This window comes from Terrapene carolina, unplaced genomic scaffold (assembly GCF_002925995.2).
Source record: "Terrapene carolina triunguis isolate 2854851 unplaced genomic scaffold, T_m_triunguis-2.0 Scaffold211, whole genome shotgun sequence".
In the NCBI taxonomy this organism is placed as follows: domain Eukaryota; kingdom Metazoa; phylum Chordata; order Testudines; family Emydidae; genus Terrapene; species Terrapene triunguis.
Window position 1 is genome coordinate 38,947,377 of NW_020664562.1, and position 21,402 is coordinate 38,968,778.

Genomic DNA, 21,402 nt, shown 5'->3' on the forward strand with positions numbered 1-21,402 from the left:
CGGCGCCGGATTTTCCCGGACATGTTTGGCTTTTTGGGATTTCCCCCGGACGGGGATTTGAATCCCAAAAAGCCGGACATGTCTGGGAAAATCCGGACGTATGGTAACCCTAGTTTAGCAGGCCAATGCTCAAAACACTGAGATGGTGATTAATTGTCCTCCAGGTCCACCAAAGGTTGGACAAGAAATAATCAGTTTAATCTGCAGCAAGCAAGATTTAGGTTGGCTATTAGGATAAACTTTCTAATTAGAAGGGTAGTTAAGCATTGGAATAGGCTTCCAAGGGAGGTTGTGGCATCCCCATCCCTGGAGGTTTTTAAGAACAGGTTGGACAAACACCTGTCAGGGATGGTCTAGGTTTACTTTTTCCTGCCTCAGAGCTAGATGACCTCTACAAGCCCTTTCCAGCCCTACATTTCTATGCTGAGTTCTGTAATCAAAATTCTAGTTTCTACCATTTCATCATAGGAGAGGCAAACCTATCAGGTCTCACTCCTTTAGAAGCAACAAGCTCTCTCTCTCTCACCACATTATTTTAAGCCACTTCCTAAACATCTCCCCTTCTGCCCACAGCATCCTGATTCTGTGTGTTTCAGTGAGATTTCAAACCTAGTTTAGGGCAATGTAACCCTCCAGCTTACATCCCACCACCCCCAGTGTTTCACTGACGAGCTCTAAACCACTAGCACAGTGGTTCTCAAACTTTTGTACTGGTGGTGACCCCTTTCACATAGCAAGCCTTTGAGTGCAACCCCCTCTAATAAATAAATAAAACCAAAAACACTTTTTTGTATAGTTAACACCATTATAAATGCTGGAGGCAAAGCGGGGTTTGGGGTGGAGGCTGACAGATCGTGACCCCCTGAGAACCCCTGCACTAGCAGCACCCGGGGGACTGAGGCTGTTGCCAAGGGGCAGTGGCGGACGCGTTCTCTTTCCCGCTGAGGGGATTTTGTTGCCTTCTCCCGATTTGCTTTGTAAACGAACATGCCCGGCCCCTAAACGGGAGCGAGAAGGGCCGGGGGCTCCCACAAAGGCCGTGCACGGGAAGGGGCAGAAGGAAAGGGGAGGGGATGGAGTGACCCCTCCTGTGCTGACCTGGGGGGCTCCTTTTTTCGTCTCTTGCCCCGGCCCGGGCCCGCCGCCGTGCGCCCTCCGCCTCGGTGCGTCGGGTACGGGCCGCCCCCGGGCTGAACGGAACCGGCCGCCTCTTCTGGATAGTGTTTCCAACCGGTGGGGTTTGGGTGGTACACGGCGGGCGGGAACCGAGAAGTCCCGGAGGTGCAGGAGCGGCTCCCAGCGCTGCCATCATGCCGTAGGTAGCGGGCAGGGGGGCAGGGCAGCCGGCCCGGGGGTATTGGTGGTGAGAAGGGGGCAGGTGTTGGGGGCAACGAGGCAGAGCTGGAGGGCAGGCGGTGGGGGCGGGAGGGGCCAAGAGCTGGGGACAGGATCTGGGGGCGAGGGGACAAGAGCTGGGGGGCAGAAGCTGGGAGACACGAACGCCGACTTGAAATCGAGCCTTAAGTCCCTTCCATCTGCACGTCAGCTTGGAAAGGGCTGTACAGGCTGTGGCCAAAACTTTCAAACCTGGCTGCTTAAAGTTACCAGCTAAATAAGCTGCCCCTTTGGGGGGAGGGTTCCCCTAGAGTCGCTGAGCCCCTCACAGATGCCAGTGTGTGTGAAGACACTTTCAAATTTGGGTGCCTTAAAGTTCGGCTCTTAAATAAGTGGTCATTCCCTGTAGCACCCCCGGCAGTTAAGTGTAGGGTGACCAGATGTCCCGATTTTATAGGGACAGTCCTGATTTTTGGGTCTTTTTCATATATAGGCTCCTATTACCCCCCACCCCTGTCCTGATTTTTCACACTTGCTGTCTGGTCACCCTAGTTAAGTGAGTCCTCAGCGCCTCTGAGAAGCAGGTTACTATTTAAGTGCTTAAAGTTAAGCTACCCCAGTTTGAAAATGTTAAGTGTTTCTACATAGAGTGCTACCAAAATTCAGCCATGAGGACTGCTACTAGCCCACATCTCACTGCACAGTAGCAGGGGTGGAAAAGGAGATTTTGATTCAGAACACCAGAGCAAATCCCTTACTTGGAACGTGGGTGGGATATTTCGTGTCAATGTGGAGCAGATTTAAAACATAGTTAATTCTGCCACAACAAACAGGAATCTCTGAATTTTTATTTGACTAATGTTTTCCTACAAACATCAGTTTTGTATATAATGTTCACCCAAAGGCGATTTTTTTTTAAGGCAAGGTTATTTTAGTAGGGGAGTTTTATTACCAGTCTTCCCACCCAAGTCACCTTGGGCGAGTCAGTTAACTTCTTTGTACCCCAGATGAAGCTGCTACTTATCTACCTCGGAAATGTGTCCTATTGCATGATTAATCCTTGGATAAATGGTGATGTAGAAGAACACGGTGGTAAAGTGCGTGTGACTTCTTCATGCCCATGAAAGTGAGAAAATGACAGCAGCTGCTTGAGATGTAATAGTGGTAGCTGTTGGGCTGTAACACCCACTATTGGTACTTCAGGTTCTAGTGGACAGCTACTCTGGGCTCTTCCTGGCTGCCGTTATAAGGGTTGATCTCCACTATACTATGCTTCCACAGATTTTTTTTCTACATTCTTTCTGTTTGAGTAGCTCTAGTTCCTGCTTCTCCTGTTGTTGGTAACTTCCCAACCAACAGCAGAGGCTTCTGAATACCAGTGGAGAAAGTGAATCAAGTCTTGTTAATTTCACTGCTGCTTAGCAAGGCTGTGAGTAGCAATAGAGGCCCTGCAGCAGTATGCCTGCAGACTTGGGCAGACAACACTGCAACCATTCACAGTCTGATCACAGATAGTTGTCTTAGCAACTATAGATTTTCTTTAGATTAGATTTTATATTTAATGAAAGCTTAAATTCTTCAGTAATTGATGACTTAGGCCCCAACATTTGTTAGTCAAGTCAAAGCTTCCTGTCGACCATTGGAAGTAGGTTTCTTCAAGCCCAAATTATGATTCTATTCTAGAACCTGAAAGAAGACAAGTGTGGCTTAAATAATTTGCGATCTCAGACAATAATCTTTCTAAACTTCTTATGAAATTTACGAGCCTTGGATTGCAGTACTTGAGTGCATTCCTCATTTTATTTCTTCCACATTGTCTTTTACATTTCAGTTTGAACCTGGAAAATAGTAATATTTTTTCTTCAAGCTTTCCCAGCTGATATGCCATTTTCCCCTTTAGTTCTTCCTGTTTCGCTAACATATGTAAATACCATCTAGTTATTTCTCTACTAAGAGCCAAATAGAGATTTTAGCAATGTGGCCAATTGAAAAGTCAATTACAACTAAAACATTGTGAAGTTTTATTATGTTGTCTTGCTGTGACATCAGAATGCATTGGGGGGGAAATTTTATAACCCACACTTGTATAAAAAGATGAAATACAGATTTCCTCAGTTTAAATGCTGTTTTCACACTGGTATTCAGGGTGGAAACTAAATAAAAGATTCTTTTGAGTGTATGTTTTTGTATTTCCATTAACAATGAGAGAGGTGTATTCACACTAAAAATATAACTTCCTTATTAAAGTCTTCATGCTGTCATTACTTAGAATAGGATTATGGTATAGTGCAGTGGTTCTCAACCCACGGCCTAATTAACACACAGCTGCGGCCCACCTCAGCTGTGTGCTAAAGGCCGGCCCGCGGAGTTCCCAACTGCCCAGCACGGTTGCATCCGGGCAGCCACCCGGCCCCGCAAGCTCCGGGGTTGGGCAGCTGCCCAGCCCTGCGTTGTGGGGGTCCGTGGTTGGCGTCTGGGCTGCTGCCCTGCCATCCAACCCCTGAGGCCCAGGTAACACATTGTGGGCCGCATATGCAGCCCACAATGATAAATAAGTTGAGAACCACTGATATAGTGGGATTTGAAGCTTGTGATTCAATCAGTGACCTCCTGTGTGACCTCTTTATACTTAGTTCCCTGCAATACTAATCACCTACCATACCACGTTTTTGTAAAACTTAATGTCTTTCTATAAAGTGAGTTAGAAAATAGTAAGGTTGAAAGTGTGTGTCAATGGAGTCTATATAACACCCAAAAATGCATTGTGATTTCCTCAGAATAAATTTTCCATTAAGCAATACAGACACTTCATCATGCCATATACTACTACTTCATTTATTACCACCTCATGCAAATACCTTTCCTCACTCATCTTCAATTTATTTCTTTTATAATTTGCTTAAATACATGCAAAGTTTAAAAAAAAAATCTTAGTGTACCAGGAGACTAAAATCTCACTTCCTTACCAAGGGCTAGATGGTGAAACCCGTACTCTCTCTGATGAGCAGTTACTCACATGAATATTTTCACTGAAGTAAATAGGAGTACTTTTGTAAGTAAATGCTCACCAGTGTTAGCAAGAGACTCTCAATCTGGCCTAAAGGGATTTTCCAATATGTTATAACAAACTATAGTTATAACTTTTTTTTAGATTGTAAATATTATGTGTAAAGTACCAATTACCAGTATGTATATACTTACATAAACATTCAACACCATCTACAGTGCACAATTAAGAAAACAAAATGAACTCTGTCCCTGGAGATTTTGGATCAACTTGAGGGTAGGGGTCTCAGGTAAATGAGCTCTTGTACACTGTAGCTTCATGTGCTTGTTTTTTCCTTCCTCTTCCCTACTTGTGCAGACTGACATTTACTACTGTCCTGGTGCTGTAGTAACTTTGTCCAGCCATGGCAGGAAGAGAGTTGGAACTAATGGAGGTGATGCTACCGCCCTCTATATCATAAAGTAGTGTGGGGTTCTCATTTCCACAGTTTAGATTGTGTTGAGCTTTCTCTCCTCTCCGCCATAGGCATCTTTTTGAATGTACATGGGAGGGAGGGAGATACCTGTGGCCCAGTGGGGCTCCTTTTTAATTTCCTAAATGAACTTTGTTTCAGAGCTTTTAGCCAAGGACAGTGGTTTGGACTTTAAGACCCCCAGTCTTACATGATCCTGACTGAATGATAGTTGATTAGTGATTTACCTGCCCCTCATTAGGGCAGCAGAGGGGATACTCTCAGGTGGGATAGAATCTAATGCTTTCACTGGAAAATGCAAGGCTTAGATGATCACAGAAGGCATTACGCAGCCTCTTCTGATGTAGAAGTACTCACGTGAGAATCTGCCTCTAAAGCTGCATAGCTCAAGGGGCTTATAGAGGTTCCACAGGCCAACAGAGGCAAATTTGGGCCGACTAGAACTCTTGCTTTACACAATATCTGACAGATTTTAAATAACATGGGGCTGACTATTCCACAACTTTTTCTCCGAGAAATTTCCCAAATCCCTATAATTTAGGATTTCCATGCAGTTTTTCATTTGACCTCATCATAAAGCTACCTCAAGTCCAGATTCTGCTGTACTTTGGCTTCCAGCTCCTTTTGAAGTCCATCATAAAAACTTCCATCATAACATAGAATCAGAAATGTAGGGCTGGAAGGGATGCCTTAGTATAACATGCAAATACATTGGCCCCCAGAGCACCCTAACCGAGAGAATGTATTAATGTATATAATGTTTTTCTGCTGCCACTGGGGTTGAAGATATAATGGAGTCTGCATTCCTTAAGCAACATGGGTCACTATATTAAAACAAAAACAAAAAACCCCACACACGTTGTAAAGAATTCCATCAAACTGTTACACCTTTGACTGTCCCTTGGCAAAAATTTGTTGGTTTTTTTTTAATATAGAAACTGTAAATCTTACATGTTTGGCTTTTTTTAATATAGTATTTTTCTATTATCTTTTTAAAAATACAGATAATTGTAAACCCGTGTTATCTCATACAAAAATATTACATGAATAATATTTCAAGATGCATTTTTAATTCATTTTTTGGATGCTTTCCCATTTGAAACTCAAACAGTGGCACACTCTAAACAAGGGTATATTTTAAATGAGGTCATCTTACTTGCTAATGAGTCAAAACAATCTTTTACAAGGTGAAATCTGTGCAGTTACATTTTGAAGTAAAGTGCATTTTCCAAAGCTTGTTTAATCCAAAATGAATGAGTAAAGTTCTTATAGAATGACTTTATAAAGATTTTTATAATTGTCTAGTTACTTTATATAATGCTTTAAGCTATTGTTTAAGAAAGCACTTAAGTTGCAGTTGTCTCTGGGTAAAATAGTCTTAATTTATGTTGACCTTTCTTTCCTTTGAGTATTTAGCCTGCATTCAATAAAATTTTGATGACTGCTCTTTAGAAGACAGCTGTACGATATAAGAATTATAAATATTCAGCTTTCCTTTCCTAGTGTTGTCATTAACAGCTGGGCATCCAGTTCAGCAGAGCAAATTTTGCAGAGAGAGTTTGGCATGTTCCTGAATCAGTATAGTGAAGAAGACTAGAAAATAGTTTCTTATGGTTTGGGGACTTGTAAAGACATAGAGCATCTGTTCCCCAGTTAAGTCATAGTCTGGCAGCATTGAATCATGTTAAGAGCTAAAATGATGGGAAGAACTACCTTTTTCACCTTGCTGTATCCATGTTTAAATACTTAATACATTATTTCTACTAATGGCAAAATAATTATAACATCTACCCAGAAGGTATGTAAGTTGGAGTGCACTTGTGTATAGTTATTTTAATTATTGGCATTTTGTTTGAAAGAGACTAATACCTGTTTTTTAATATATAATCTTGGTTTGAACTGGTAAATAGTGTAGAGGTGGATGTTTTTTAGTACAAACACTTGTGTTCCAGCTTCCAAAAAACCAACCTTTTTGTCCCATGTTCTTTGAATTAGTTAATAAATTTGCTGTATCTGAAATTATTTTCCCTAAAGTAGCATTTAATGCATAGAAGATTTAATGCATTCATAATTAGGAAAATATAATTCTTTTAAGACCACAGATAATGGATCTTATTACTAGACATTTTGTATTTGAAGGAGTGTAAAACTTGTCTGTCTTTTGCTTGCAGAGTTAAGAGAGCACTGAAGTTGGAGACCCTTGCAAAAGAAAATGTAAGTACTGTATTCAGTTTTGTGATTGGAATTATATGGAATTTACATAAATACACAGCATTTCATTAGGGTTATGTTATAGCAGATTGGCTGACAGTCTACAAAAGTCTCACTAAGGAGAAGAAGTGATTACTAAAAATCTTTGGCATGAAATTATTGTTTTTTGTATACATTTCCTGTCAATAAGTGAAGTATTTATCTGCATGAAGAAATTGGCTATAACTGGAGAAATAGGCATATTTTTGGTTACCTTCACTACTTGTCCAAGAGCTGAATGAATTAGGATCCTTGTTGAAAGCATTTATTAGAAATTAGCTCCATAATTGTGGAAGCAAATGTTCTGCCATCTAATTGTACATGTAACAATATGGAATTATGATAATGCTATAATCTTCATATTATAAGCTGCAAAATTGAAATGAAAACATTAAGAGCATTTTTATGTCAAGGATATAATTACATCCCTCAGCTAATCTGGCATAATGAAACAATAAAATACTAACGCTGCAATAAATTTCACCACAGTTATCACAATAAAAATAAAATTGTACTGTTGCTATTATTTTTTGTAAATGCAGCCATTGTATATTCCCAGTGCCAGCATGTCATGACATATGTCTGTTTATTATCCACCCGTACCAACAGTGGGTGTTGCTACAAACACTAACACGGAGGAGTTCATGAGGATGGTAGCCTTAAAGGGAAGGAAAATTAGTGGAAAAGTATATTAGAAAAAATAGCTGGTCAGTAAATGAGCCTCCGGTAAATCTCCACATGGCTATGTCATTTTAGAGAGATTTGTTTATATGTGATACCTATTGAGAAGTCTCATTGGTATTTAGCAGAATAGAAACTTGCAATTTTAAAAATTTGCTGGATACTTTTTTATTTAAATAAAGGTGGCAAAATACCGCAGTGGCACTAAAAAAAATCATTAGCAATTTAATTAGCAGTTTAGTGTACCATTACCCAACTTGTTCTGCGCAGAATGCAGCTGTGACTGTAATTTTGCATCTGTTTCTTGGGTCGGAGTAGCATTTTTGTGGTTGAGTGGTCCAGCCTGAAATTAAACACTGTTTTTTTCTACCCTAAAGCTGTTATTTTTCTGAGATGGGAACAAAAGTGTTTTAACAGAGAAGAATTGCATTTCAGACTAGACTCTCCTTTTGCAGCAAAATGACTATAATAAAAGCCCTTGTTTACATCAGCTTTTCAGAATATGATGGGTTAAAATATTCACTTGAAGTCGTTTCTATATTGGGGGGCTATCAAGTGTAATGTGACTATACAATAAAGTTTCCATTTATATGGCACCTCTCCTCTTGCACAGATTGCATCCCCATCCCATACTGCTGCTTCTCCTTTGTCTCCCGGGGCCATCTCTATGGCCACAAAATGCCAAACGTCTCCCAATATGCCCTCACCTGATGTGACCTCTGCTTCTGTATATAAAAAGTCATGAATGAGTAGTTAAAACTGTGTAATATTGATATGACATCATAAGGATTTGCCCAGCTGAAGAGAAACTCTGATTGCCATAGAGGTATTACGCTGATTGCCACAGAGGTTGTGTGCTGCAGTAACTCTCTTCCCAGGTAGATGCTCAAAGGAGGCTTCCTTCATGTCCAGAAGTATGGTGGCTGCAATGTCAGGCATTCAAGGTTAAACAGAGAGGGCCCCTTGAGGCTTCAGTGGGGATGCACAGGATCTCCATATTGCAAAACAGAGTGGATGTAGGTTAGATGCCTAATGTACCATTGGTAGTGTTTTGTAACTAACATTTCTCTGAAAAACTGTCTTTACTGGCAGTAATGGGCTCAGTTCATCTTAATGTGGCAAAAGGTTAGCAGTAGGGTAGCCCAAGGTTTCCTACTAGGACAGGGGTTGTTTAAAATATTAATAAACTGGAAATAAAGGATGCAAAGATGATATAAAATTATTAAATCTGTAGATGATACAAAATTATTTAGGCTACTCAAAATAATGGAGAAGATTGAGTAATTCAGAGGTATATAGGAAAGCTAGATGAATGAGCACCAAATCAAAATTCAGTGTTAATATATACAAGATAATGCAAACTGGAAGAATGAATTAGATCAACTCATAAAAATTGCTGTATTATAAACTAACAGTAACTGCTCAGAAAAAAACCCTGTGTATCACTGTGGGTAGTTCAGTGAAAACTTCAGCTCAGTCTGCAAAGGCGGTCAAAAAAAAAAAAAAAGGGCAAACAAAATGTTAGAATGCATAAGGACTGAGATAGAAAGCACTACTTAAAATATGAGGCTATTCTATAAAACAATGTTCCATCATCTGAAATTATGTCCATTTCTAGTCACCCTGTTAAAAAAGGAATTACAGAAAGAGAAGGGGTCCATATCCAGATAGTGAAAATGATGAGCGGCATGGAAAGGCTTTCGTATAAAGATAGATTAAAAGATTGGGACTGTTTAATTTAAGAAGATGAAGAAGAGGGGGCAGGATAGAATGTTATTGGGAAGGAAAATTGAGCGTTCTTATTTATCCTTTCCTATAAAACAAGAACAAGAGGACAGTCAATGAAATTGAAAGGCGGCATATTTAAAACTGAAAAGGATTTTTTTTTCTTACCCCGCACATAATTAACCTGTGGAATTTAACCTCACCAACAGCTGCGGGCAAAGAACTTAGAAATAAATAAATAAATAGACATTAATATGCATAATGAGAATATTCATAAAAAGCTACACGGTGGAAAATATAGGGACATAAACCCGTATGTGTCTGTCATAAACCAACCACTGATTGCCTGGAGTTAGGAAGAAACTTCTCCTATGGGCAGGTTGCTACATAATTGACCATTAGGCATTTTGGTACACACCCATCCTCCTTTTTTCATGGTTATTGTCTCTGTAGACTTGTGACAACAAGGATGCTCCCCATAAGAAAGTATCCTTGTCTGAAAAACATTTAGAATCATGTAAATATATAAATATTAACTAGTTGATAGTACACGTTATTCTACCCACTGCTGAAATGTAGCCGCTTCTCTATAAATATGGGGGAGGCAGGGAGCAGCAGAAGTGTCTTACCGCCACCTTTGTGCCCTCCTGATCTTGGGCTACTTGAGGGCTGAAGAGGCCCCATACATAACTTAGACTTAGTACTTTCTCCTTAGACTTTTGTGTAGCAGCCCTGCCCCCAAAACAACCCTCCTGCTCCCAGCCTTGCCCCGGTACAGCTCCTATGCCAGTGCATGCAAGACGTTCCTGCACTGGGGAATTCTCCCTTGGCTGGGTCATGGGCTTTCAGGGTATGTCTATATTGCAGCTGGGAGCGAGACTCACAGCCCTGGTAGACCGACTTGAGGGGCTTGAGCTAGCGTGCTAAAAAGAGTCATGTGGACGTTGAAGCTCTGGTGGAGACTCAAACTAGCCACCTGAGCTCAAGTCTAGGGGCTTGAGCTTGGGTGACTAGCTCGAATCTCTGCTGGAGCCACAATGTCCATACAGCTGTTTTTAGCACGCTACCACGAGTCTGTCTGCCTTGGCTGGGAGGTTCACACCCAGGTGCAGTGTAAACGTATCTCTGGAGCCCTTTACACTGCTCTGGAGTCAGGGTGAGGTGAGGTTCTTTCCCCAGAAGAACATTTGTGCACAGCAACATTGAACAACATTCAGGATAAAAAGTAAGGAATACTATATTCATTTGAAACTGCAGGGAAATTTAGGTAAGCAAAATACAGATAATCAAGTTGAAATCAGCTAGAACACTACGTAAAGTATCAGAGGATCTTTAATGAGCACAAATGGGGAGGACTGTGATTTTACATTTTATCCATGGTGTCAAAACTGTGTAATATTCATATAGCCCTGTAATTATTTTTTCTATCATTAATGTATGGTGCTTAACTGAAGAAATTATAAACACGATTAGTAAACTAATGTGTGAAATTGAAGAAATGTTCTGAGTAATACACAGAAAAAACACAGATTATAGATATTGAGTTTTGTGGTGTATAGTACATTGTAGTGACAGGAGAGAAGCCTGCTTCCTATTTTGTGAGCTGTTTTTATATTTGTGAAAGTGTGGATTAACAAAGTTAACTTTCTAAACTAAATGTAACAAAACAACAAAAATGACAAGAAGTACCTTTGGTTTTTATTCTGCTTTTCTGCGAAGGTTTCTTTCTGAAAGCTCTTGTTTCCAAGGAGAGGAAAAAGTTGTGAAATACCTACATGTGGTATTTTTAATGGCTTAAAAATTGAATATGAGAAACTTTTTCAGTAAAATATCTATGGGGGAAAAAATGGCCTTAGCCAAAATGTCCCTTTCTCTTCACTATTCCAGCACCTGTTGTGCACCAGTCGATTTCCATCTTTTATGCCAGCAATGTGTACAGTAGAGATATCTTGCCTGGTGACTTGAGGTCCTTTGGTATGAAAGCTGCTAGATAGAAGGGAAATATTATGCAAATCTTGAAGCTGGGCCTTCCAGTTGGTTCAGTGTTTCATTCTTATGGCCCCTTGTTCAATTACTGGGTCAGCTGGTTACTTATTTTACTTTGAAGTTGTCAATATATGATTGTGTGTTGACTGTTACACATGTTGCTTAATACTTAAAATTCAGTCAGAGGTAAAAACTGGTGGTTGCTGTACCATTTGAAAGTGTCTAGGGGCTTTATATCGCCCCTAAGGATACAAGGGTGAAATCCTGGCTTTAGTGAAGTGGGAGGCTTTCTTTTTAGTGTTGTTTGAGTTTGATGGTGTCTTTGTATGTTTCCTTTTTGACCTAGTCATTACTGATGTTACTTGAAGCTGCTAATTCTTCCTTAGTAAGATGTAAATCATCATCAGAACTTAGGTCCTTGATGTACAGGCAGATTCCTAATTTCTTGTGTAGCGGTAATGCAGTGTAGCTCAATTTTTTCAGGGTTACAGTTTAACATCTGATCCAGGAAGCAAAATGTATACAGTAGAACCTCCATTCCCAAGCTGTTTGTAACTCTGAGATTCTACTGTACCAGTGACTTCCAGTCAATGTGTTTTCTTCTAACACTTGCAAAAATATTGACCACTAGTTTGGTACACAACTCCCTTTAGGTTCGTAATCACATGACTTTAAACTAGAGACTTAATTTTGGTTTTAATTGACCTCTGCTGTCTTAACACTGATTTTTCTTTTGTTTTTAGGAAATCAAACACTTGATAAAAATGGCTAAAAATAAGCTAAATCTTTAGTGGAACAAAAAGTCTAAAAATTCTGACCATGATTTTTAACCATAACGAATCCTGGTTAGAAAGGAAAGTGCATGCCATAGTAACATCAAATTAACTTATTTTTCCCAATAAAATTAACTTTTAGACTACCTGCTCAAAAGAGCACTTGGCACTCAGTTTAGGCAACTATATCTCTAGGTACCTTGCAAGTTGGACTTGTGTATGAAAGCTGAGAGGTTGACATCTAACAGCTTAATTTGCATGTTTAAGTGCTGTCTGCGTGTACATTTGGGGATGTTCGTAAACGGGGACACTGAAAATTGGGAATCTCTTTGAAAATACGGTTACAACTTGGCCTATACTGCTTGATTAAACATTAGCAAATTGGGCCATTTTAAGACACTGTATGCTGACTGGTTCTGGGAGCAATGTGTAGTCCGCCTTAACAGGAAGTGTGGAGGCTGTAATTGTGAAGCATTGAGAATGGAAATTGGAGGGAGGGATTGGAATTGTCAGGGTTACATAAGGGGTATGGAAGGACCTCCCTATGAACCAACATTTATTTATTCTTTTTTTTTTTAAAACTTTGTTTAGCCACATGACGCAACACCTTTGAAGACCAGAAAGAAAAATTTAAGCTCATATTCACCAACAACAGGAACGTGCCAAATCAGTGCATTTTCATCTCCCACAAGTCATAATGTACAAAAGCTCGGAAATGGTCTATCAAATGGTTAGTTGAACATTCTCTTTTACTTATTGCAAAAAATTTCTTGTTATTGGTTAAATCAGGGTCTTGATTTAGTAATTTATGTCTCATCTGGTATGTCTGATTTCTTTTTTCTCTTAAGGAGTTCTGAATTTTATGGTGAAATCCAACATTTTTAGTGCTCTTATCATATAAATGTAAGCTTTTGAGGTAATTATGATGACTGTCCTGTAGAAGGCTTTTCTTTTCTTTGTTCAATATAGAACCACTAGCATGTGTGGGGGCAACTCCATTCCTTCCTGGAATTAAACCAACTTTTGCCAACAATGAAATTTTGCCCAACCTCTCTCCAACTCCCAGCTTTCATTTAAAGTGACAGTGTGTACTACTTTTCTGAATTAAAGGGAGCATATATTTTGGAGTTGCTGCATATTACCTGAGAATGTTATAAAAGAAATCATGTTTTAATAATTTGGAAGGCAATGTAATCTAGTAGTTAGAATAGAGGAGCTATATTCCCAGTTCTACCACTGAGCGTGGGCAAGTCATTTAACCTTTTCTATATGTCAGTTTAACTGTCAGTAAAATGGGTGTAGTACGTGCTTCTCTTGTGGGGGTTTTGAGTCTTTATGCATATTGGAAAGGTGCTTTGGTATCCTCTGATCAAAGATGATATAGAAGTCAGGGTGGATTTGAAGTCAGGAAGACTCGATTTAATCATGGATTTCTACATAAAAGTGCATTCTTGTTAGTTGTTATATCCTTAATACATATTCTTCACAACTCAGAGATAGATGAGACCCAAACTGGGTCTCTTTTACGGCCTGCTGCCATTATAGATTTTCCCTTCTAGTGAGAGAATGGTATGGTAGATCTCAAATCAAAGAAGGCTACCCTCAGAAAGACCTCAAGACTTCTGGAATATGCTGCTCAAACAGTTTCAGTTTTGTTTCTACTGCCTGTCCCTCCCTTCTCACATTTATCTCCAGACTTCTTCTCCTTGTCCAGATCTATTCCGCCCCCAACAATCTTCTATTCATTGAACTTTTTTGAAACTTTGCACTTTTAGATAGAGGTAAGGGATTGACTCTGTCTACACAAATTTGCAGAGAGACAATAGGGTTGAGGTCTGTTACACTGCTCTACAGCCAAAATGCTTCTGAAATAAATGTAGTCAAACTTTACTAATTCTGGGTCACTGAGAACGAAAATAATGCTTAAAATTGTTGATTGGCTCTAGTTTTCAAGATATGCTATTGGGTCAGTATATACGATCCTTGACTTGGGAATGGCGGAGGATAAGTGAGTTATAAAGGGAAGGGATCTCAATTTAAACCAGAAATGACTAAAATACATCATTGACTGGATCTATGAATAAATCTATGACTGGGTTTGGACAGTACTTGCTTTTTAGGCAAAACAATGAATGATGCAATCTGAAGCTGGTATCGCGTCATACATGATATGAATTGCATCATGTTATTCCTAGAAGTCATGGATGATGCAATCATAACGAAGCTTACATCACTCTGCTGAACAAATTGCCCTATATCAACTCTAGAAATCATACAGTGTCGTGCTCTCTTATTTGTCAGTGTTTGATTTTGCAACAGGACACATTTCTGTTTAGCCAAAGTGAGCAGAGATGCCTCGTACTTGTGTGAACAGTGCAGATAACTTCTGCTATGTTGGTGGTGAAGTGACTTTTGCATCACAAAAGCGCAGTATAACCACTGTAGTTAAGAAAGCCTATCACCTTTATTTTGGCTGCAAAATTGGAGATCAGGACAAGAGGTGGGCCCCACACATATGCTGCAACACTTGTGCAACAAATCTTCGCCAGTGGTTGAACAGGAAAAGGAAATCTATGCCTTTTGCAGTGCCAATGATTTGGAGAGAGCCAACAGATCATACCAGCAATTGTTACTTCTGCATGGTGCCTCCAGTTGGGAAAGGTGTGTCAAAGAAGAAAAAGTGGACTGTGCATTATCCAAACATTCCATCAGCTATACGTCCAGTACCCCACAGAGAAGGACTGCCGGTTCCTGAGGCACCAGAATCATTCTCACTTGAGTCAGACGAGGAAGAGGATGAAACTTCTGGTCCTGAACCATCAATGTCACAGGACCCACATTTTCTCCCATCCTCCTCCTCTGAACCACACCTCATAACACAAGGTGAACTAAATGACCTTGTCAGGGATTTGGAACTACCCAAGAGTAAGGCAGAGCTGTTGGGCTCCAGACTACAGCAGTGGAATTTCCTTGCAGATGATGTTAGGGTTTCCATGTTCCGTGACCGTCAAAAGGATCTTGTCCCATTCTTCTTCATGGAAGGTGATCTTGTAGCCTGCAACAACATCGATGGTGTGATGGCAACCCTCAACATCGTTCACGATCCAGATGAGTGGAGACTGTTCATTGATTCATCGAAGACGAGTCTTAAAGCTGTTTTACTGCATAATGGCAATGTTTTGCCATCAATTCCAGTTGGTCATGCAGTCCATATGAAGGAAACCTATGACAACATGAAACAACTTTTGAGGTGCATAAACTATGACCAACATCAGTGGCAGCTTTGTGGCGATTTGAAGATTGTTGCTCTCTTGCTTGGTCTGCAGATTGGATACACAAAGTACTGCTGTTTTCTCTGCGAATGGGATAGTCGTGCAAGAGATTCCCACTACATCAAGAAAGATTGGCCACTCCGACAGTCATTGGAGCCTGGGAGGAAAAGTGTTCAGCATCCACCACTTGTTGAATCAAGGAAGATTTTGTTACCACCCTTACACATCAAGCTGGGTCTGATGAAGAACTTTGTCAAGGCCATTGACAAAACACAAGCAGCTTTCAAGTACCTCTGTGGAAAATTTCCAAGGTTAAGTGAAGCTAAGATAAAGGAAGGTGTCTTTGTTGGTCCTCAGATTCGTGAACTTCTTCGAGATGATGCATTTGACCATGCACTGCCTGGCAAGGAAAAGACGGCATGGAAAGCCTTCCAATAAATTTCCTCGGAAACAACAAGGCAGACAACTACAGGTTGTTGGTGGAAAACCTCCTCAAGGCATACAAAAGCCTTGGTTGCAACATGTCACTAAAGATACATTTTTTGCACTCGCATCTAGATTTTTTTCCACCGAACTGCGGAGCAGTGAGCGACGAGCACGGCAAGTGATTTCACCAGGACATTGCAACAATGGAGAAACGCTATCAGGGCAAATGGAGCCCATCAATGCTTGCAGACTATTGCTGGACAGTGACAAGAGATGCTCCATTTAATGAATACAAGAGACTAGCCAAGAAGCGCCAAGTAGACACTGAATAGGACTAAACTATGTACAGAATAGTTTTTTGCCTTTTGTTTCATAATAAATTTTATTTTATATAACCCTTTTGCTGATTTTTAAAGTGTTACATAAACAGGACAGGTGAAATATTATCATGTAAAGCAACCATAAACACATGAAAAGACCTAGGTTTACAATTTATGATTAAAACTCTACTATCTACACAATATACATAGACATAAAATGTAAAAACTTAAATATCTTAGAAACAGTAGCCAATCAGTTGTTTTAATTGTCATATTTGAATTCAGCACATCAAAATACATAATAAATAGCACATTTTATCTCTGAAGCAGACGACTTCTCAAAAATTGTAGACCAGTGTTATTTCTCACCTCTATATATTATTTATTTATTTAAAAACATTTTTGCTGTTAACAAGCATGTTCTCTCTGGAGACACAAATCCCCAGTTTGAGAACTGCAAAACTAAGCATCTCTGATGGTATCTTCTAGACTGAGCACTGAATCCCATTGGGTAGATAGACAGATTAACCTAAATAATCTATACAGAAGCCCCTGGAACCCCATAAGATTGGGTTCCTAATCCATGAACTATTGGAACTCATTTACAAAACTTTTCTTAAACATTACATGAATATATTGTCTCATACTCTAGAATTAGAATTTGTAATCCCTATTCCATGATGAGATATCTTTGAGCTATAATGTATCTTAATTAAAACTATTTTTAGATAGGTTTTTTCCTCAAAAAACATTTTATCAAAAAATCCGATTTAAATAAAAACAAATCTGATTTTTTTTATTTAAAAAAAAATCATTGATTTTTATCCACCCTGATAGAAGTACAGTTAATTAACTCTACTCCTGTGCTTTCTTTCATGTATCTGCTGGCTAGGTAAGTGGTGTAGGGTTTTGGTTTTGTGGAATATTGGTCCACCTTTTGTGGGGAGTAGGGGCTGTTGGATGGCCTCCACCTTAGGGGACTGGCAGACTAGAGTATTCAGAAGAGTGTTAAACTAATAACAAAAGGGAAGGGTAAAAAAGAGAGAAGATGTGAGCACTCAGCAAAAAATTGAGATGCTCAGAACGAAATCAAGAAGCCTTAGGACATGAAGAGAAGAAATTCTTGAATTGCCTATGCTAAGAGCAACGCTAGGAGCCTGGGTAACAACAAGAGGACCTGGAATTGCTCATTTACTAGCATAAATTTGATCTAGTTGGTATTTCTGAAACCTGGTGGGATTATTTGCATGAATGGAAAGTTAAAATCAATTATTATCACCCATTTAGGAAGGATCAAGTAGGCAAAAGGGGAAGGGGAGTGGCACTGTATGTCTGAAACGACATTACCTGTTTCTGAGTCCCTGATAACTCGCAAGAAAATGATCTTGACTGCTTATGGATCGATTCCCTAACAGATCATGTACAAGATGGGGTATTAGTTGATGTCTGCTACCAACTATCAGATCACACTAGGGAATAGGATGATCACCTCCTTATGCACTTATCTATAGTGTATAGGGGAAAAAACTGTGTGATCATAGGGGACTTGAATTTGAGTGACATATTTTGAAAGTCTCATGCTGCAATTACTAAAACATCCTTGGAATTTCTAAACATTATAGATGTTTCTTAACTCTAAAAGTGTTGCGGCCAACATGGGGGAATTCTTTATTAGACCTTGTTAGTTTGACGGGAACTGATCGCAGAACTAAAACGTAATGATAGCTTAGGTACGAGTGATCATGACTTGATAACGTTTAAGATGTGCATGCAGAATACAATCCAGACTGGTAATTTCTATACTTGGTGCTTTAATAGGACCAATTTCACAAAGCTGAAAACAATTATGAGCCTGGTCAGCTAGGAGAGAGGATTTAATCAGAAAAAATTTGTATGATACTTGGGAATCATTTCAGAACACCCTATTCGATGCCTAAAAAGCCACAATCCCACAATGGAGGAAGAAGGCTGTGCTGGTTTAAAAAAACAACCTGGTTTAGAGCGGAAGTGAAGACAGTTGTAAAATATAAAACAACAAATTGAAGAAAGGGAAAGTTGATAGTAATGAATATAAATCAGAAGTTAGTAATTGTAGAAAATTGCTAAGGAAAGAAAAGGGATGCAAGGAAAAACTTATGGCGAGCAGAGTTAAGGACAATAAGGAGTTTTTAAAATACACCTCTACCCCGATATAACGCTGTCCTTGGGAGCCAAAAAATCTTACTGTGTTATAGGTGAAACCGCGTTATGTAGAACTTGCTTTGATCCGCTGGAGCGCGCAGCCCCTCCCCCCCGAGCGCTGCTTTACCGCGTTATATCCGAATTCGTGTTATATCGGGTCGCGTTATATCGGGGTAGAGGTGTATATTAGAAACAGAGAATGGCATTGGTCCATTATAAGATGCAAATGGTAGAATTAACAATAATAATGCAGAAAAGGCAGAAGTTTTCAATCAGTATTTCTGTTCTGTATTTGTAGTCTCATCATATGGTGATATAATACTCTTACCATTCCACTAGTATCTCAGGAGGATGTTAAACAGACGCTACTAAAGTTAGACATTTTTAAATCAGCAGGTCCCGATGACATGCATCCAAGAGTTTTAAAAGAGCTGGCTGAGGAGCTCACTGGACCATTAATGTTGATTTTCAATAAGTCTTGGAGCACTGAGGAAGTTCCAGAAGACTGGAAAAAAGCTAATGTTGTGCCAATTTTTAAAAAGGATAAACAGAATGACCCGCATAATTATAGGCCTGTCAGCCTGACGTTGATTTGAGGAAGATAATGGAGCAGCTGATATGAGACTTGATTAAGAAAAAATTAAAGGAGATTAATGTAATTTATGCAAATCAACATGGGTTTATGGAAAATAGTTCCTGTCAAACTAACTAGATCTCTTTTTTTGATGAGATTACAAGTTTGGTCGATAAAGGTAATACTGTTGATATAATATTCTTAGACCTCTGTAAGGCGTTTGACTTGATACCATGTGACATTTTGATTCAAAAACTAGAATGATATAAAATTAATATGGCACACACTAAATGGATTAAAAACTGGCAAACTGATAGGTCTCAAAATGTAATTGTAAATGGGGGGTCATCAAGTGGATGTGTTTCCAGTGTGGTCCTGCAGGGATCGGTTCTTGGCCCTATGCTATTTATCGTCGTTAAAAGAAAATCATCACGGATAAAGTTTGCAGATGACACAAAATTGGGAGAGTGGTAAATAATGAAGAGGACAGGTCACTTATTCAGAGCGATCTGGATCACCCGGTAAACTGGACAAAAGCAAACTATATGCGTTTTAACACTGCTAAAAGTAAATGTATACATCTAGGAGCAAAGAATGTAGACCATCCTTACAAGATGGAAGACGCTATTCTGGGGAGCAGTGACTCAAAAAAGATTTGGCCGTTGTGGTGGATAATCAGCTGAACATGAGTTCCCAGCGTGACGCTGTGGCCAAAAAAGCTAATGTGATCCTGGGATGCATAAACAGGAATCTCGAGGAGAAGAAGAGAGATTATTTTACCTCAGTATCTGATACTGGTTTGGCATGATTTGTTCTTGGTAAATCCATGCTGGTTGCTAGTGATTACCCCTTCATCCTCCAAGTATTCACAAACTGAATGTTTTATACACTGGTCTAGTAGCTTCCCAGGTATCGAAGTCAGACTGACTGGTCTATAGTTCCCCAGCTCCTCCTTTTCCCCTTTTTTAAAAGATGGAGACTACATTAGCCCTTCAGTCTTCCGGGACCTCTCCTCTCATCCATGAGTTTGCAAATATTATTGCCAGTAGCTCAGAAATTTCTTCAGCTAATTCCTTCAGTACCCTTAGGTGAATAACATCTGACTTTGCTGATTTGAGTTCATTCAAATTGATCAGAAGATCTGATGTATTTTCTACTTATCCTGATCTGCATCTCTTCCTCTTTATTGTCTAGTCGTCCGATCACATGTTCTTTTTGGCAGAAGACTGAAGCAAAGTAGGCATTAAGCAGCTCTGCCTTCCTATCATCTTCCGTTACCAGCTCACCTTCTCTGTTGAGCAGTGGACCCACACCATCCTTGATCTTTCTTTTTTGTCTGACGTATTTGAAGAACCCCTTGTTGTTGTTTTGACAGTGAGGGCAATTAGCCATTACAAGGGTCCTGATAGATTCATAGAATCTACCAGGGTTAGCAGAGACTACAAGGGTCATCTAGTCTAACCCTCCCTGGGTTCTCCATCACTGACAATTGTTAAATCAAGATTGGATGTTTTTCTTAAAGATCCGCTCTAGGAATTATTTGAGGAAGTTCTATGGCCTGTGCTATACAGGAAGTCAGACTAGATGATCACAATGGTCCCTTCTATTAATGTTTGTCATTTTTTCCATAGTCATATTAATTAACTGTGTTTTAATTATGCTAATACAGTACCCAAAGATCATTAGTTATCAGAACAATTGTCTTTACTTTATATTTTGAGTATATAAGTATTACCAGTTAGCCCTAGAAGATATAGCCATTCACTTCCAAGATCCTTGTAGAGTTAAAAACTCTTGTAGTATATTTTCAGAAGGCCAATCTCTTTTTTGTGGTTACAAGTCTTCTTACTAGTTCCTCTAAATGTTTTTGGTAGCAAATCAGACAGAAGCACAATTACTCTATTTCGACCAAGTTTATTTCCCTTTATGTGCTGCCATTAGTATGGAGAAGTGTTTGAGTCCTCCTCACCAAAATATCAGGCAGGCAGAAGCCAGTCCAGTTGCTTGATTTTTGTGTCCAGGTCTTCCTCTCAGCTTGCTGCTGGGCATCCCCAGTTGTCCTCCTGTCTTAACGGAAGCAGCTAAAGCTGGTGTCTTCGTGATGAAGTACCATCTTTCTTTAAAGCCTCAGTGGAACTCCACAACAACATGGAACAGGAAATTAAAGAAAACGTCCTCCCAGAAAAAGCCAGAGGAGGACAAAAAAATATTATTTTTGCAGCCTTCATCAGCTGAATCCCTCCTACCCATCTTGCCCTCCCACTCCTCACAAGCTTGTGCTGAAATCAGGTCTAAGCAATGGCAGGAGCAGCTCCTAACTGGGTGACCATGCTCTGGCTTTCTCCACTCAGTGGTAGTGGCTCGAGAACTGGAAGGGTGATAACCCTCCCATCCCTATTT

At 39.7% G+C, this 21,402-nt stretch overlaps 2 protein-coding genes across 2 annotated transcripts in view; one reads left to right on the forward strand and one right to left on the reverse strand.

The window, feature by feature from the left end:
• Positions 1-1,164, reverse strand: part of LOC113407434 (EF-hand calcium-binding domain-containing protein 7-like) — a 39,498-nt gene extending 38,334 nt beyond the window's left edge. Inside the window, exon 1 of the mRNA XM_026655955.2 lies at positions 1,099-1,164. The gene's annotated coding sequence lies outside the window, so the exon portion shown is untranslated. The remainder of the gene's footprint in view (positions 1-1,098) is intronic.
• Positions 1,165-1,258: 94 nt separating this feature from the next.
• Positions 1,259-21,402, forward strand: part of LOC113407436 (centromere protein R-like) — a 47,061-nt gene continuing 26,917 nt past the window's right edge. Inside the window, exons 1-3 of the mRNA XM_026655957.1 lie at positions 1,259-1,315; positions 6,986-7,028; positions 12,821-12,959. Coding sequence (XP_026511742.1) covers positions 1,311-1,315; positions 6,986-7,028; positions 12,821-12,959 — 187 coding nt within the window. The 5' untranslated portion in view covers positions 1,259-1,310. The remainder of the gene's footprint in view (positions 1,316-6,985; positions 7,029-12,820; positions 12,960-21,402) is intronic.